This window comes from Artemia franciscana, chromosome 11 (genome assembly GCF_032884065.1).
Source record: "Artemia franciscana chromosome 11, ASM3288406v1, whole genome shotgun sequence".
Classification (NCBI taxonomy): Eukaryota; Metazoa; Arthropoda; class Branchiopoda; order Anostraca; family Artemiidae; genus Artemia; species Artemia franciscana.
The window spans coordinates 16,733,275-16,752,992 of NC_088873.1; the positions used below are offsets into that span (position 1 = coordinate 16,733,275).

The window sequence follows — 19,718 nt, forward strand, 5'->3', positions numbered from 1 at the left end:
CCCCCTGTTTTCCAAAATAAGGCAAATTTTCTCAAGCGCGTAACTTTTGATGAGTAAGACTAAATTTTATGAAACTTATATGTTCAAAATCAGCATATAAATCCAATTGTTTTGATGCATCTATTAGTATCAAAATTGCGTTTTTAGAGTTTCGTTTACTATTGAGCCGGATCGCTCCATACTACAGTTCGTTACCACGGACTATTTGATATATTCGGCTAAGTTCAGAATTTGAGTGCCAAGACGGCAAACTAAGCAGTACTTAGCCAACTTATAATAGCTGGTGCGCGTTTAATGTCTTTCTTTGATAGTGAGCATTTCCCAAAAATGGGAAATGTACAAAAGATGAGGTGCTACAAGAGCATTCAATCAGCTGCTCAGATTACGACGATTTACAACATTCTTCTGTGCAACTGCTTTTCCATACCTGGAGCACACATTTCCGTAAACATTTTGGTAAATAAATCTGCATATCATACATGAATCGCAGCCGTATTCAGCTCCTAGGTATCTCAACGAGTTACTACGATGTATAACTTCTCCCAATGGTATAAGAATACAATTACTTAGTTGCTTCTCAAGATTAGAGTACACAAGCAACTCCGTTTTTGTAGGGTTTACCTCTAGGCCGATACTATTATATAGCTTAATAGTTTGAGAGAATTTCTCTTGCAAATCTAATAAAGATGTGCTCAAAAGTAGGAGGTCTTCTGTACATATAATAAAAGCCACATCAATGCCTTCAAGTGAAAGACTCGCAGTTATGTTTCTCGTCACTGAATATATGCTGCAGTTGAAAATAACTGGGCTGAATACCGAGCCTGACGTAAACCTTGGCTTATCGGCATCATTTAATATCATATTTTCACCTTAAGGAGTATTAGATTGGTTAGAATGGTGAAATTCTAGGAGAAAATAAATAGGATACCTAAAGTTCGGCTTCTTAAGTCTGCTTATTTGGAGATCTTGAAGAACGGTAGACATGATTCATGGCCATGTCAGGTGAAGAAAATACTGGACCTTTGTGGTATTTCGGAGGTGTGGGATGAAGGAAAAGACCCGATGGGTGAAAGCGTGTCGTTATGGAAGGAAGTCCAGCGAACCCTAAATGACCAAGAAATCCAAGAGTGACAAGCTCATAGGTACCAATCTATGTTTTTAAGGTTTTACTCCCAAGCAAAAGATTGATGGGGGAAAAGGTTTATTTTTAATTTGGGTTGAATAAAGAGGATTTGAAGAATTTGTTGTCGGTAAGAGGGGATAGTTTGGATTTAGGTGAGAGAAAGACATTTTTGGGAATGTTTAGGCTGGTGGCTGGCCCCTATTTTCGCCCTATGTGTGGATGTGTGAACGAAAACTTATTTCATTTTGTATCCAAGTGTGAAGAGCTGTCTGAATTGCGGAATAAATGTTTTGGGTGAGTGTTTGGGAGTGAATGCTGGTTAATTGAGTGGATGACTGAGAGGAATGCATGTGAGCAACTTGTAAGTTTCTTTGTCTAGGGATTAAACATAGGGCATTATGTTTGAGGGGATAGCTTGTCTTTAGGTTTTTAATTTTATGATTATTTGTGTTTGTTGGTTAATATGTTGGACCTTGGCATGCTTCCTTTTTGTCTTTTGTTGTTGTTTTTTTTTTCTTTTTCTTTTTTGATTCTTAATATCTAAAGTTGTATTTTGCTCCTTTGCTTTGTCTGTAGAATGTATTCTGTATTTATATGACCCGTAGGTTTTTGCAATAAATCTTATCTATTAGACAGTTGCCCGTCCAGACAAACCTGCCCCAAAACAGCCTGGATCAACGAATGTAAATACCAAATCCTGTGCAGCACGAACAATACCAATATCAACACAGGACCCAATTAGTGCAAGTAAAAATTGAGTAGATCCGAGTAGAAAGCGGCTGCGATATCTATGCTACACATGTAAAGTGGGGTAGGAATATAATCAAAATGGCGTAATATTTTTCTTATGAGTCGGAGTGCGGATGCGCGACAACGGTAAGTCTGGAAACCAAGCTTTTGATCTCTAATCACGCATTTACTAATCAAATAAGGCGCTAAAACACGCTCGAATATTTTACTAATCACAGAAGACACTGAAATTGACATTAATAAAGAACATTTGGAGTTATCACTACTCTTTTTGACATGTTCGCTTTCTTAACAGAGCAAAATATATCAGGCATCATTACTAAATTAAGGAATATTAGTAACAAAAGAGATTATTTTTCTCCTCTATTACCTGTTTATATTTCAATTATGGGAACCCATAAGCGGAAATTTAGAGGGGGACACCTGGTCTAATCGTCACTTCCAAAGTCGTATCATAGAAAACTCAAAACAAAAATATAGAAATATAAGACAGCACCATCCAGCCAAGGGGGCTCGAGTCCTCTTCTGCTCCCTTTCCCCTTATGGGTGCCCATGGTTCCTATTCTGTTTTCAAAATGATTGGGGGTTCTTCTGTTTTTTCGGGTGACACAAAAAACTGCCCGTGATTAGCCCCGAATATCTTCCAGTGTTTGAGGTTAACGTGAAGTCTCCATTAAAGAAAAACAGGCAAGCTATTTAAATTTCCATAGCATGGAGAAATGCTAAGAAAAAAGAAAATCTATCGAATTGAAACATACAGCTCAGGTCCTACCTCATATGAATATTGGGTTCTCGGAAATGTAAAAGATCAAACTGAAAGTTTTGTAGGAACATAGATTTAGTGATTCCCTCCCCTCAGAAGGGAACTAGAAAATTTTGTAAACTAGCCTACTTTAAAAATACTTGCTTGTTTTAGCTTAGGCTATTATTAAAAGAATTCCGGTTTACTTTATCCTTCTCCCATTGCAAATACATAACCTATGTTATATTTCCCCATGAATTATTCCATTGCTTAAATGATATTGGTGTTGCTTGTTTGCTCTTAAATTAATTTAAGAAAACACATAGCCTACAAAGCCTATAGGAAATTCCCATAGAATGCAGTTTATTGGCTAATTCAGAGTGTATGCTTAAACATTGGGGTGATGAACTGGGTAAATTAAAGTGAATATGAATCACTTAGGAATAAGCCTATATAAGTAAGTGTTCTAGAATTTTCTAAAGTAGTTTTGGTAAAATTCTAGTTGAGTGACTTCTTGCTATCTGAAAAAGGGGTTAGGTTAGGAAAATAAAACTTTCAGGTATGGGTCTACAAGCTAAAGTATGCCCCAGTAAGGTATTTTAAAGTATCCACCTCCACTCCTTCTTCCTCTAGAGAGCACTGAAATTAACCTGTCACATATGTGACAGGTTTACCTATTGAAATTTTGACAAAACGACATTTTACCTTAATTTTTGGTTACCAGTTGTTTTTTCTCTGCCTTTAGTTCTGAAAATGCAATTCTTGTTATTTGAGTAGAATTCTGAGTCATATCAATGTTTTTTTTTTTCAAAATTTAGGAAATGTATTTGCATATCTTTAAAACCTTATAAATTGGGATTGGGCAAAGTTGTGAAGCTGAAAACAATTTTGTTGTACTTCATTCAAGCAGAAGATCTATTTTGCAAGGTTTCACTTTTATAACACACATATTTTTGAAGGTCATCAAAGGTCAGGGTCTTCTAGAGGGAGAAGGAGTAGAGGTAGGTACTTCAAAATACCTTCCTGGGACATACTTTAGCCTGTAGACCCATCCCTGAAAGTTTCATTTTCCTAAACTAACCCCTTTCTGAGATAGCAAGAAGTCACTCAACTTGAATTTTACCATAGTTTTACAAATTTGTTGCATTCCCTCCTAAGATTAGAGGGTTAACCACTAAAATGGAACTGAGCATAGTACAGGGCAGAGTGTTTCCCTAGAAAGCTAGCTACCTAGAGAGAAAGAAACATGTTAAGAAAGCAATGTTTATGTCATCATAGCCTATCCAGAATAATTGGTAAATATTGTACAGTTTGTATTATTGACCTACAAATAAGGTGAACATACCACTAGATGCTATTTCTTATATTCTCTCTCAATATAATAATTACTTTTCTTGCAAATTCAAGCCTATTTTGAAACCTTCAAAATGATAATTTCTTTCTAGGTTTTGGTATTAAAAGGGTCAAACTTACTATTTCATTATGCAATCCATTTTGTTAAGGTTATACAATCTGCATGCATTGATTTATCACAATGAAGTTGATAGGCTAAGAACTCAAAATAATTTCTCCATTTTTCCATGTGCCATCAGCTTTGATATTTTTTGACATATAGGTGAAACAACAGTTTTAAAGTAGCCTAACAGAATCTGAAGAAAACATAGAAATTTTTTTGAGTGTTTTAGCCTGATTCAACTTACAGTAACAAATCAATGTTTATGAATTATAAAACTTCTGCAAAATGGATTTACAATTACCTCAAATTGTAAGTTTGAAACAAATGTTACAACCCATTTTTATATCTAAAAAACATATAATGACATTATTCTTTTTAAAGGGTCCTAAAAGGGCTTAAAATTAAATTTGTAAGAAAAGCAATTATTATATTCAGAAAGAGCATAAAAAATGGCATCTAATGGTATGTTCAATATTTACCAAATGTTCATAGCTAACACGTTTTGCATGCAGCACTCCTATACTTTACCCCCAATCCCCATGACATGCAAATATATTTCCTATATATTTTCAGAATGTGTCTCTGTTGTTTCAACCTGTGTATCTGTAAATTGAATCAGCTGTGATACAACAAAAATTAGAAAAGCAAGTCTTGGGTACATAATGCATTGAAAAATACATAATTCACCATTAGATTTTTCATTTATTTTTCTTTCTTGTTAAATATGAAGTTTTAGATGTAAGGCTTTTCACTACCTTGGAAAGTTATTGATTTAGGTATATCAAACTGTCAGGAATCTTCTACAAGTCTAAAATAAGCCTCTGAAAGGTGTTTGCAAGTATTTATCTTACCCTATCCCTCTCCAAAAGGCACTATCCTCTATTGAACTTGCACAAACTTTGTGCTATAAATATTAAACTTTCAGAAATAGATTTACAGTGAACACAAGGGTAATTCAGTTTAGGGGCTTTTGGCTGTCTTGAAAAGTAGGCTAGTTATTCTAAAGGAATAAAATTCCAGGAATGAATCTACTTTCCAAATTATGCTCTATGTAGCCTAGGTAACAGTCTATATTAGTGGCTCTGCAGAAAGAAACATTTCAACAAAATAAAACTAGTGTTATTACTTTCCTTACATTATATTTTCCCAATTGTCATATTTGCTTTGTGACAATGCACCTTACTTCCTTGATCATTCCAGTTATAGGAATATACTGTTTACAAAACTAAAAGAAAATGCTAAAACAATAAAATTTTTAATTTATACTATGCAACATGTTTAATCTAATCAAATTATCACCTTTCATCCATTATTAGCTATTAGCTGATCTCTCAAATGGATTAAGCTAAGGTTGTTAGCTTCATTTCTAAATAACATTTTAACCAAATAGATCTTAAATTCTTTTGCAGTCAGAAAGACCTAATGCTTTTGACATGTCAAAAATGCAGCAAGGTGCCTGTTTGCAAATAAATGCAAGACACCAAGAGAAGCAAAACAATAGAGAAATATATTATTTAGAGATATATTAGGGACTATCAGGAGGGTTGGGATGATTTGTCAGAAATATGAATGTGATTATTGAAGAGAGCATTAAATATAGATTCTAATGGTACTATTTTATTTTATTAGAATGTGTACTTCTGAGAAACCACTAAGAAAGATGTTTGCCATTCTTGGGGAGGATATTGTCAAGTATGACAATTTCCCTATTTTTAGGGCTTAGAAGATCTCATAGATAACAGGCCCATGCCTACCTAAATTTAACTAGCATATGAATAATCAATTCTTCCATGTTGTATGCAAATGCAGACATACTTTCAAACAAACTTGATGAACTGTATTCTTTGGTAAATTCACAGAAACCTGATATAGTTATCATGATTGAGATGCTTCCAATGTACTGCTTTGATCCTGAGGCACATTTCTGTCAACTGAGTGGTTACAATATTTTGTTTTTGTCAGAATTGAAATATGCAGAAATTGATATTTCATTTAGTAGTAAATTAGTTAAGTAATTAGTGTGGAAGTTAATTTGCTAAGGGTATCCCAAAATGTGAGGATTTTGGGCATATATCAAAGCCCATCTAGAAACATATTTAATATGTGAAATGACAATTGCCTGCTGAGTTATCTATTATACCTTTCACCTGTTTCCTCAAATATTCTTGTTCTTGGTGACTTCAATGTACCCAATATTGACTGGTCATCCCAAGCTTCATCAGGGACAGACCAGAGTTCCGCATTTAAATTTGTGCAAACCTTACAGGATAGTTTTTATACCAGCATGTTGCTGATCCTACAAGACTCAGAAGTGATTTTACTCCCCATGTACTGGACTTTGTGATCACAAAATCTCCAGATGACATTACCTTACCTTAAATCTCATTTGCCTGCAAGATAAGGTGTTAGATCTTCCTGTTGGTTCTTGCTGGTGGTGAGTGATGTAATTATGTTGGCTTAGCTTCCCAGTCTAGCCTCCACTCAGCCCTCTCCCAGTTCCTGTTGACTCCAGCCTTGAAGGAGTGGGGAGTATCAGCTTGGATGGTAGACTTGGATAGGCTATTCCAGAGGGGGGCCACCCGAATGGAAGCGAAGCCACGCCGTTCCCTTCTCCAACATCCAGGCAGGTGAAGCTTCAGACTGTGACCTCTTGAGTGGTTAGTGAGGGAGGGGTGAAGATCTGGTTCAGGTGACTGGATTTGAAAATTTGGCGTGCCATGATCACATCTCCTCTATATCTTCAATACGTGAGGGTTGGAAGTCTCAGAGACCTTAGGCGATCCTGGTAAGGGCATTACTTAAGCCTCAGACCAGTTTGGTTGCTCTCCTTTGGACACTTTGAAGAGCTCTTGTGTCCATTTCATTCTGGGGAAAGGCCAAACTCAAGGTGGGGACAGACAAGGGATTTATAAAGTTTTGTAACCACACATGACTTTCTGGTTACAAAAGAGCACTTAATGAGTCCAAGAGCTCGATTAGCTTTTGCAACCTGAGCCTGAGTGTGGCTGTGGAATTTTAAATCCTTGTCCACAATGACACCTAAGTCTCTCTACTCAGCAACTGCTTCCAAGCAATCACACCCTATATGTTAGGGATGGTGGGGGTTGCTGTGCCCTAAGTGCAGTACCTTGCATTTACTAAGGTCATAGTACACCTTAAGGTGCTGCCACCTCTATGTAAAAGTGACCATGTAGCTATGTATCTATCAATGAATGTAAGTGCAGTGGTTGAATGAAATTCAAGACTTTATCCATTCCATTTCTATTGTTGAGGAGCTTCAGTCTAGTAATGCAGATGTAAATGTTGCTTTTGAGTTTGTCCAAGATGATATAAAAGAAGCATTTAATAAGTTTATCCCATGTTATTACATAAAAGAAGGTACAGTTAAAGGAAGATGACTGCCAAAATTTGTACCTGATGCTATTAGTGACAAAAATAAACAATGGAGACAGTATAAAAAAAAGGATACAGCATTAGACTTTACAGTCCCTACCAGCGGTGCTGATCTCCGTTTCTTGGCCCTTCAGCCAGGAAGTGCAATGGGGGGGGGGGGGCAACCGTACTGTGCTTTTGCACACCCTTCCTGTTTACCTTCCCCAGATTTCTCCAGGTACCCATTTAGAGCTGGGTCAACTCTGGCTAAGCTTACAGAGTCACGTCACTGACTCCCATCCCAAACTAAATAATTGGGTACACTGGGATTCGAACCCGCGTCCTCTCAGACGAAGGATCCTGAATCCAGCGCACCAACCCACTCGGCCAGGACGGTATATGTTTGAAAAAAAACGAAGACTTGTGGTGTGTGTATGAAAGTGCTCAAATCATACCACTTGATTGCTACACATTAACCAGGAATTATTCAAATCATCAATCATTACTAACATTAAGGGTGTCCAAAGAAGTTTTGGAAGTACATTAATAGAAACAAGGCTGATTCCTCAACCCAATTTGTGCATTCTTGATGACCCAGGTACTAGTGAATTAATGAGTGATGATCAGAAAAAGGCTGGTGTGTTTAACCAAGTGTTTTTGACAATTTTTGTAAATCTGAATGATGTTCAAGCATGCAGTCCACCCCATTGTACCAAATCAGATAAAGTGAACTTTATCTGCTCTTGAAAAGATTATTGAATATTGGATACAGGATTACTTTGAGCAAAATAAATCATGGCATCTGCCACAACATGGTTTCAGAAGAAAACAGGTCATGCAATACACAATTGCTAGAAGCTATAAAAGATTTCCGAAATATGGCTGATTTTGGTTTAAAGTTTGATTGCTTTTATGTTGACTTCAGTGAAGTGTTTGACAAAATTTCAGCTAGTTTGGTGCTTGGAAAAGGTGAAAAATATGAGCTAGGCAGTAGAACTTTAGTATGGATTACAGATTACTTATCAGGCTGTTCCCAGCAAGTTATAGTCAGTTGTGCACTTTCAAGTGAGAGCCCAATCTTGATTGGTGTGCTGTGAGGCAGTTTTTTGGGCCTATGGTTATTTTGTTTGTTTGTCAATGATATGCCTGAAGTAATTTGTCACTCCACTGTCAAAATGTTTACAAATGTTGTAAAACTGTATAAAATATCACCTTTCAGTAGACATTGCCATTATTCAAGAGGACCATAGTGCCCTAAATGATAGGTGTAATTTTAACTCCATGTTTGTAAACCATCAATAATGTTTCATACTTCATTACTATTCGAAAAGGTTGACTTGTCATTATTTTCTTGGTGAGACACCTGTTTCATCTGCGGATTCAGTAAGGTATTTAGGTATTCACTTTGATAACCAATTGAAGTTTCACAAGCATGTGTCAATAATTTTGCAGAATGCTAAATTTGGTCTGCTTCAAATTAAGACGAGTTTCAGGAAATTTAACCTTCAAACTTATATGACTCTGTACAAGATAATAGTATACTTGGTGGTAGAATATTGTTCCTCTGTGGGGTATCCGACATGGAAACATGACTTGCAGCAAATTGAGAAGGTTCAACATTGGGCATCAAAGTTTGTGCCATATTTGAGTCATTTACCATATCAACGTTGACTGCAATGTTTGAGACTTCCTTCCCTTCAGTTTCGACAGGACATGATTGACCTGATCAATAATTTTCTGTTTTATGAACAGTGTTGATGATCTGGATTGGGCTGGACCACTTTACAAAACTTATATAAACTGTACCAGCCACAAATAAACAAGAAAATAGGTCAATGTAGCTTTATTAACTGTGCAACAAAACTTTGAATAGTTTAACCGATACCATAGTTTGTGCACAGATGGTGCAAACATTTAAGATTGCTCTTGTTGAAACTGAGTTTTATGAAAAACAGTTTCTGTAATATAGTTAGTTGTATAGTTGTTTTTACTAAAGAATATTTTTTTTTTATTTTATTATTTTTGTTGTTGTTGTTGTTTGGGGTTTCACGCGTTCGACCAATAGGTCATATGCGTTCGTATCACTCAGTTGTTCTGTGCCTTCTATGATCACTAGCTTGCTTGGGTGTCACTTAGTCATTATTCACTGATCCAGAACAGTATCGCTTGACTTGCTAATGGAGGGGGGTTATTTGCCTGCAGCAACTGCCATTATTATTTTTTTTTTTGTGTTTTCAGTGTTGCTGTTCAGTTGTCATTTCTTGTATTTGTATTGCAACAAGCCTATCTCTCTCTCGGTGTATTGCCATGATATAAGCCTGGAAAATGTCCTTGGAGCAGAGCTTTTTCTGTATGCTGATGATATTGCTGTTGCAGTTGTGGGGAGAGACCCTTTATGCTTACAGTCAGCCTCCCAAAAAGCGGTAGATACACTATCAATTTGGGCAAATAGTAATAATATGGTTTTCTCAACCCATAAGTCAGTTAGTGTGTTGTTCCACAAAATGCATAACCTGGCTGCTTTCAAACCACAGGTGAAACTGAATGGACAAGAGATTGTAGTTGCAGAACATGCACGCTTTCTGGGAGTTATATTTGACCATAAAATGACATGGAAACCCCATCTGGATGAGCTGATTGGTAGTCTCAAACAAAGACAGAATCTCATTAATGCTCTCTGCCTTGGAAGAAGAGGTGCCCCCACAGCCTTTGCCTCAACTATTGTCAAGTCAGTGGTGATATCCAAGATAGACTATGGATCATTTATATACGGATCAGCTAAGAAATGTCTCCTGAAGAAACTTGACACTACACTTCATGCAATCTTAAGAAGGGCCCTTGGTGGCCTAAAATCTACTCCTATTGTAGCTATGTATTGTGAAGCAGGGATCCAGTCCCTTCACTCCAGAAGAAAATACCTCCTTGCAAGATATTTTGCTAAGAAAATAAGACTCAGGAACCATATTATCTGCAAAGAAATTATTAGCCACCACAATCCTGACGTCCGCTTTAAACCAACAGAGATGTCTTCTTTCCAGAGATTCCTTTGCCTTCCGGGCATGGAAGAGTTCATAGAGAATGGCAGGCTGACTGTCAATTTGGATGATGATTTGTCTAGTGCCTCCAAGGGAATTAAGGAATTGATTATTCCTAAGATCACCATAAAAAAAGGAGGGCCTCCCCCAAGCACTGATGAAAATCATATTCCTGGGAAAGCTGGCAGAATATGAGGAATACATTCAAATTTATACAGATGCCTCAAAGACAGTAACAAAATGCAGTTGTGCAGTAGTTATACCCTCCCAGAGCCTGTCTCTTTCATACCGTTTACCCCCTAACCTGACAATTTTCTCTGCAGAGCTTATGGCAATTAAGTTTTCACTTCAAGCCATATCAAGCCAAACAGAGAGCAAACACCAGAAGTATATTGTCTGCTCTGATTCACTTTCAGCTCTGGATTACCTCTCACACCAGCAACACCAAGCAAGAAATGTTGCCATTGAGATTGAAAATTTGGTTACTCAACTTGCAAAAAAGGGTATATCTGTTCTATTCATATGGGTTCCAGCACACTGTGGTATAACAGGAAACGAACTAGCAGATCAGGCTGCAAAACAAGCCTCCCAACTAGGCCTGATCACCCAAACCCCTATCACTGGTCCTGAACTTCTTTCTTCAATTAGCTCAAAAATTTTTAAAGAAGAAGAGGCGTGGCTCCATTCTTCTCATACTCAGCTCCTCGATCTTTATGATTATAAGCAGCCTTCAAAAGAAATGTACCTCACTTCACGCATCCTTTCTACCTGCCTATTTCGTCTTAGATGTGGCCATGCAAAGACAAATCAACACTATTCCAGTGGAAAATGGCTCCATCCCCCAACTGTGACACTTGTGGAGTGTATGAAGATATACGCCACATCATCTTTAACTGTAGAAAATACGAAAAAGAGAGAGAAGTACTAAGAAATTGCTGTGAGAAAGCATTTAGTGCATTCACAATGCGTTCTGTTCTGGGACATCACACGTCTCCTCCTTGGGCTAAAAAACTAAGCACAAACCTATTAGGCAGATTTGTTAAGACTACTGGTTTGGTTCATTCCCTATATTTTTTTTTTTTTTTTAAATTATTATTACCTGTTCAATAGGATTTTTAGAATTGCCCCATTTATCATTTTAGGTATATTTTATTGACATTTGGTTGTATTGTTATTGGTTATAATGTGTAAAATTTGTATTACTTTTTATTATTGTGTTGTACATGTATTTTAATTGATGTTTGACAATGTATAGTTGCAGTATTTTGATTCCCGTTTTTCAACTTAGGCAGTTGCTGCAGGCAAATAACCCCCCTCCATTAGCAGTCAAGCGATACTGTTCTGGCTCAGTGAATAATGACTAAGTGACACCCAAGCAAGCCAGTGATCATAGAAGGCACAGAACAACTGAGTGATACGAACGCATATGACCTATTGGTCGAACGCGTCAAACCCCAAACAACAACAACAACAACAAGCCTATCGCTTTCTCCCGGTTTGAATAAATTAATTGATTAATTAATGGTTTCATTTGGTCTATATTGCCAATTCATCAGGAATAAGTTCTAATCCAAAAGAGGCTCATAGTAGTAGCAAATTTAAACACATTGGAGACCAAAACTTAAGGCCATCACCCTCTGCCCCCTTCTCCCATGCTAAAATTTGATCCTTGCACTTCCTGAATGTTCCAATCTGATCCCAACAAATAATCCCAGGATATTGCAGATAGTTTTCTTATCATCTGAAAACACTTAGTATATTTTGATCTACCTTACGTCTTATCTATGGATGTATTATAGTTTCCATAAATGGTTGTAGTACAAAGATATTGATGTGTAACAGAGGAAACATGTTTAAGTTAACCCTTCCACTTCCCTCAAGTTAAAATTGAGATCTGATTGGCCCTCCTAACACTCCTTAAGGCTTAAACTTTATGCTCCAAGGCATTCTCAGGATATTGTTGATACTCTATTTTGATAACATTGTACCACCCAGTGTATTTTGATTTGCTTTCCCACTGATTGTTCTACTCATTATTTTGGTTTATTTGTGAGTAAATTCTAATTCACGTAGGGGCCTATAGCTAAAAACATTTTGGGAGATTGGAGACATAGGATTTCTAGTACTTTCCTCTATCACTCCAACTTGTCTGAATGGGTGACATGCTGGGCATGCAATCCTATGTCCTTTTGGGTGGGGTTTGAGTTCTGGTGTCTCCAATTCTTTGGCTTGGAGTCACTGGTGTGACTGTGCAAACTCAGCTGCCATGAATCTGGAGAGCTTACTGTTAAAAAAAGGTCCTGTGTAATATCTGCCAGGTGAGGTAGAAAAATAGATGGTCCTGCTGCAAGTAGAAATGCTCTACCTTTTCTCCTGAAATAAAATATGAGGTCCCCTCTACACTACCTGAAAGTTTGAACTGCATCAATCATGCTACTCCCGAGATATTTTGGGAATATTATGCTATTTTGATAGCCTGGGTATACATAGTATCATTATATTATATCTACCACTCCTCTAAGTCAAAATGTGAGATTATCTTGATCCTTCAACACTTCTTGAAAATTGCAACCTGACCCTCTTGGTAAACAAGCATCTTTCGATGTGCATTGCTGCCTTACAATCAATAGTTCAATTACCAGAGGGGCATAAAGTGCCAAAACTTTTGATAAGTTTGGTTAATATGCTTCTTTAAGGCAGCAGGCCTTTATCTGCCTTTTATCTCGAGTTAAAATTTGCAGTTCTTATGCCCACTTTCCCAAAAAAAAAATCTCAAAAAGTGTCAACTTGATCTCCCAATTACCAAAAGGGCTTAAAGTGCAAAAACTTTCGCCAAATTTGTGTTGATATATTTAACTTATGTTTGCCTGCTCCCTCAAGTTAAAATTTGCAGTTCATATGCACCCCCAGACCCCAAATAAGAGATTATCTGAAAGTTTCAGCTTGATCTCTCAAGCCATTCCCAAGATATTGCAGATACACTATTTTGATAAGCTGGCACCACGTAGTGCTTTTTTTTTACCTTGCTACTCAATTATGAGTAGCAAGAATCCATTAAAGTCAACACAGTATTTATCCAAGTCCCATAATGCTTTGTACTGCGAAAGTGGCTAGGTTGATTGGAGACAAAACATTTTGAAACTCCTCCTTACCCCTCTGCTTTTCATCTCCTACACTACCTGAAAGTTTCAACATCATCTTCCGAGCTGTTCCCAAGATGTACAGATCTAGAATTTTGATAACCTAGATGTATAGCTCAGATAACCTTAACTTACCCTCTCACCAAGTCATAGTTTAAGGTCCGCATACCCATTCCTCAACAATCCTTGAAAGTTTGAATGTTTGACTACCCCAAGGTGTTCCTGTGATATTGAAGACATGCCTGTTTGATAATCTTGCAATGCATAATGTCTTAATTTTTATTGCTTCTTATCTGTCTGTAGATTACAAGTTACGTTTTATTTTATAGGTGAAAACATTTTAATGAATAAGAAACAAAACTCGTTTATCTCCTTTCTTCTCCCCCTGCACAAGATTCAAAGCCCAATTGCCCAATCCTCCTCCTTCCTTTCTCTAAAAATACCTGGACATTGCACTCATCACCCAAGTCAATGCCAAGATATTGCTGATATGATATTTCAAGTGCGATATAGGGTGCATTTGAAGTCTTTTAGTTTACTTCTACCCACTCCTTCAAGTCCAAACTGAAGCTCCACATGACCCCACCCCACCAATACTTCCTGAAAGTTTCAACTCCTCCCACCCCGCCCGTCATTACAAATATTATTGCAGATGATTTAAAAACTTTGATCACATAAAATGTTTTTATTTACTTTCATACATGTGTTATTTCCTATGCATAATTTTAGGAAATTCCAGGAATCTTAGCCTTGCAAACTGGCCTAGCTGATTGGATAACCAAGACCAAGCATAGGCACTTTGTCTGCTAAAACCTATTTTCGAACAAGGGGTAATTTACATAATCTGTGACCACTGCCCTTTTGGCTTTGGAGATAACGGAAACTTCAAAAACATAATTATCAGATCTTTCAACATTTCTGCACAAAATATGAACCCAGATTTTTTGTGCAACCATGACAATATATAAATTGCAAACATACTTCTAGTGACTCTGGCACCCTATGCGGAATGTTATCCATGCCTACGATAAAAATCTTTGCAAGACTATTAAAATCATAATTTTATCATTTCAAGAGGGCTAGAGAAGCCATTATCCATTCCTCTAAGGCTGATAGAATTTTCCCAGGAAGGGAGTATTTTCAAACAGTATTTTGTTCTTTTGTATGCTTGAATCTTGCCTCTTCCTGCTTGCATTCTATCTCAAATAATGTTGATAATATGTTAAGATTTGTTATTGTTTTTCAGGGAAACTAGAGTAGGACATTGGACAATTTTCAATGAAAAGTGACAGATATTGATCTGATTTAAAGCATTAGAGGTGGAGATTGTCTCAAGCAATGTTTTTGCTTCAAATTATTAATTTTCCATGATATAATAGTAGCCAGAGTCTCCCTGTATGTGATGGAATGTATACTTGCACACAAGAGAACCAGTAGAAATTATCTTTCGAAAACCTTTCAGAATATCATGTTAGGGAAAACTTGAACATTTTGATCCACTTTTTTGTAGTTTCCGAATTTCTACCTGTCTTTGTGTATCTATGGTGGAGGAAACCAAGTTTTATGAATGTGTTTCTTGTAATTCTCTTTCGTGATCCTAAGCCCAAGGAAATTTGGTAATTTTAGCTCATTTTTTTCAGGTTTCTAATCCCCCACCCTTCCTTTTTTCAGCAAGTCTGTTAATTCGTTTTGAAAGAAACAAGTTCTTTTACTTTTTTATTTTGATATATGTCATATGCATATGACATGTTTGTCTCCCATTGACTAATTAGGCTTACCTTTGATTAAGTATAATTATTTTGTATTTTAGGATGAAATGAGTTTTGCTGGAAATTCTGTCAGAAGATCATGGGGTAAGTTTTTTGTAAAGTATTTGAAATCTCAGGATCATAAGAAAAAACTAAGATCCCATTACATTAATGTCTTAATTTCTAAATCGCTTATTTCAACTACAGAAAAGCCGCAAAAAAAGATGTAATGCTTGTTTTGATCATGGTGTTCCAATCCTATACAGCAAGAAATTCTCAGAATTTTTAATATTTAATATTCTCAATTGTGGAAAGCTTGTCAATTATATTTTAGCTTGATTTTAATAAGATAAGATTTATTCATCGTGAAATACACATACAATATTACAGTTTACTATCCTCCAAAAGACTCATTGACCTGTAAAGAAGGGGAATGACAATCAAATTGGTATCTAAGAAGTTTTTAGTTTTGAAAGACGAGCATTTTTTCTGATAATTTAAAGCCCTTGTTTTTATGGAATTTCACTATGAATTTGCAAAATTGGGCTAATCAGGTTCATTTTTGATGCATTTGAAAGTAGGACTGTTCAGTTGGCAACTAAATAGCTGATATAACTGCTTATATTTTTTTTTATATAGAGCTTAAGTTTCATCTAATGCTCTCCACTATCAGATATAATACACAGGACGCCAACTCTTTTTTACTCCCTTAACAAGGCCACCATTGTTTTGTATGATTTTCTGTATTCAAATGGCAGCCAAGGAGAAGGGCTGACTTGTATTAGCTTTTTCGATGAGAAAAATAAATCTTTTCGAAAAAAGTTAGGAAAATTGAAAAAAAAAAACAGCTGATAGTCCAGTGAAAAAATGTAGCTGAAAGGGGTTAACATAATTCGCAGCGCGTTATCTTATGTAACAAAACTGAACTTCTCTTGGAACGTCACGTTTGCCACATGCTTACATTTTATAATAAACAATCAAGAGAGATAAAACTCTACAAAAAGAAAACTTCAAAGGAGACGACGGCCAGTAGATTAAAAGACTAAAAAAACGCGGATATTTCGCCTGTATAAAACAAGGCGCCTTCAGCACAAGATAGAAAATTAAAAGAAAACTAATCTAAAAACCAATAAAAACCACCACCAAATATAATAAATACAATTGTCGCTACTTATCCACGTAGGGAAAAGCAGCTATGCGAGTTACTTCAATGAGAATCAAAGAGCAACTGAGGAAAACATTTATGCAAATTGAAACTTAGTTAATTATTCTGTTGCGAAATAATCCTCTTGTAAGCTAACATTGAAGAAACTCTTTTTGTCTAGTGGGTAATCTTGTCCCCTGGTGATTGTGTAAAATTTTAATTCCCCCATCGACTATTGGTTCATTTTTTAAAAGAATATCATAAATTGGGTCAATATTTAAATTCCCTGTACAAATTAATCTAAAATGTTATTCTTGCAAATAAACATTCTCTTTATTTTGGTTTTAGAGGTGAATTTTATAAACAGGTGTTTGGTTTGGCTTTGGGGGCATCTCTCTCCCTTTTGTTGGCAAATCTCTTCATGGAATCTATTGAAACCTCCGCCATACACAGTTTTAGGCTCTCTCCTTGTTTCTGGGGCAGATTCATGGATGATGTGGTCTGCATTTGGAAACACGGTTTAGAGTCTTTAGACCTTTTCCATAAACATTTAAATAATTTTGACAAAAACGTAAAATTTACTGTGGAGCTTGAAGAAAGTGATAAACTACCTTTTCTGGATATCTTATTGATCAAAAGTGAGTTCCATTTACTTTTTTCAGTTTATAGAAAGCCTACCCACAGTGATAGGTATTTGAACTTTCACTCTTGCCACCTATCTCAGTGAAACGAGGGGTTGTGGTTGCACTGGCGGATAGAGCTTTCAGAATTTGTTCCCGGGAGTTTTTAGATTCTGAATTGTTATATTTGAGAGATATTTTATTTTGTAATAGCTACCCGATTAAATTCATTGATAAAATAATAAAAAATAGACGCATTAAACACAACAATAGGGTTATGGGGGTTTCACAGTGCACAGAATTAAACCTACCGAAACGTTTCATTTCTTTACCTTATGTACCTACTTTGGAGGAGATGCTTAAAAGAATTTTGGGTAAAAATAACATTGATACTTGTTTCCAATCAGTGAGACCATTTGGTAATTTTTTTTAATTCTGGGAAGGATTTAACCCGGGGATATTTAGTTAGTGGGGTATATAAAATTCCTTGTTCCTGTGGAAAGTTTTATATTGGTAGAACTCACCAACAATTTACTGAAAGATTTATTGAGCATCGCAACTCAATAGAAAAAAACTCTACAACTAAGAAAGCCTCCCGAAACTTTTGTTTCGGCTCTAGCTGAACACACATTCTTTTATCCTGAACATTTTATACAGTTTGATGAGGCTACAGCTATTCCTAATGATAGAGGTTTTTCTCAGTGGGCGAGGGAGGCTATAGAAATTAAAAAACATATATTTGCTAATATTTCAATAAATAGAGACACAGGGAATTTAAATATTGACCCAATTTATGATATACTTTTAAAAAATGAACCAATAGTCGATGGGGTAATTAAAATTTTACAAAATCACCAGGGGACAAGATTACCCACTAGACCAAAAAGAGTTGCTTCAATGTTAGCTTACAAGAGGATTATTTCGCAACAGAATAATTAACTAAGTTTCAATTTGCATAAATTTTTCCTCAGTTGCTCTTTGATTCTCATCGAAGTAACTCGCATAGCTGCTTTTCCCTACGTGGATAAGTAGCGACAATTGTATTTATTATATTTGGTAGTGGTTTTTATTGGTTTTTAGATTAGTTTTCTTTTAATTTTCTATCTTGTGCTGAAGACGCCTTGTTTTATACAGGCGAAATATCCGCGTTGTTTTAGTCTTTTAATTCTACTGGCCGTCGTCTCGTTTAAAGTTTTCTTTTTGTAGAGTTTTATCTCTCTTGATTGTTTATTGTCATGTCTGGCCAATTCGGCTTAAGAACTTACATTTTATTGTTCTGCGTGTTCATTCAAAGTAGTCTTTGAATCCGCATCTTTTGGTTGAAGAATAAAACACCATTTTAACATTCTCGTAAAAAAATGAAGCTAAGATACGTCCTCCTGAGCAATTTATTTTTCCTCTCATACTAGCTGTGCATACAGCTGCAGTAATATTTAAGTACATAATAAATTCTGAAAAAAATTAGCTGAGTCCTTCCAATAGTTGACTTGCTAAAACCATTCAAATTATGTCCCATTTTCCTTGCCATATTCAGTGCTATGATGAATTTATGCTTAAGTGTTAACTACGCGCTCGTATTTGGTTTGCTTGTATTAGCTTTGTGTTATTTAGGCAAATAAAATCTATTCTATTCTACTACTGTAAGTACCTTGGCTAAAAGCTTCTAAGTTTATACTAGTATTTAAGTATCAAGCATTAAGAACAGGGAAATAAATGTACTTAAGTAGTACTGGAGTTCTGTGTGCATGACTTGTATATTACTTGTGTTTGAACTTAGAGTGTTTCAAAAAAAAACAACTTAGATGGATTGTTATTTTACAAAACAGGAGAAGAATTGAACAAATCAATGAGAGTGTGAAAACAGTAACTTGCCAAATTATTGAAGTAAATACTATAGAAGTGAATGTATAAAACGAAGAAAAATATAAAAGACCATTACTAGAATCCATGTAGAAATTGTTGTATTAATTCTTGACCTCTTACTAGATGACCAAAAGGCAATGAAATTATGGGTATTAATGGGTGCCTACCTATAAGTGAGTTCAAGCTCCTGCCGTCGCAATGCTATAATTTCCAGCAATATGGTCATGCCTCCAAGATGTGTAAAAATGCTCCCAAATGCAGACAGTGTTCCAGCGATCATCTGAAAGCTAAAAACACTCCGTGTAAGAACGCTATGAAATGTAGCCTATGTGGCGTAGCTGACCACCCTTCATATGCGTTTAAGTGTCCAGTCCTGCAGGCTTTGCTTGATAAATGACGGATTCTATGGTTTGAATTCTTTCTTGGAACATTTATGGCAACCTTCTACAAATTGGTCTCTTCTAGTAGAGTTATTCGTAGTAGTGATATTACCTTTTGACAAGAATATTTTCTCCCTAAAGAGGGGCTTGGTTTGCTTAATCTGAATGGTTGAAATAAACTTTTCACATTTCCAGCGGTTGGTAGTGGAAGACGCTGTCCATCTGGTGGTATTTTATCTTTAGTAAGAACTGACCTCATACCTATAGTCAATGCCTCCACGGACAATTTCGTTGCTGTGGAGATTGATTGCACAATTGTGTGTTCTGTTTACTTGCCAACTGACT

At 36.1% G+C, this 19,718-nt stretch overlaps 1 protein-coding gene across 2 annotated transcripts in view; it reads left to right on the forward strand.

Moving 5' to 3' along the window:
* The first annotated feature begins 2,558 nt into the window (after positions 1–2,558).
* Positions 2,559–19,718, forward strand: part of LOC136032894 (uncharacterized) — a 32,962-nt gene continuing 15,802 nt past the window's right edge. Inside the window, exons 1-2 of one of the 2 annotated variants that reach the window (XM_065713330.1) lie at positions 2,559–2,638; positions 15,429–15,471. In XM_065713330.1, the coding sequence (XP_065569402.1) occupies positions 15,435–15,471 (37 nt within the window). In that variant the 5' untranslated portion in view covers positions 2,559–2,638; positions 15,429–15,434. Of the gene's footprint in view, positions 2,674–15,428; positions 15,472–19,718 lie in introns of both variants that reach the window. The other variant, XM_065713329.1, reaches the window with a different exon arrangement.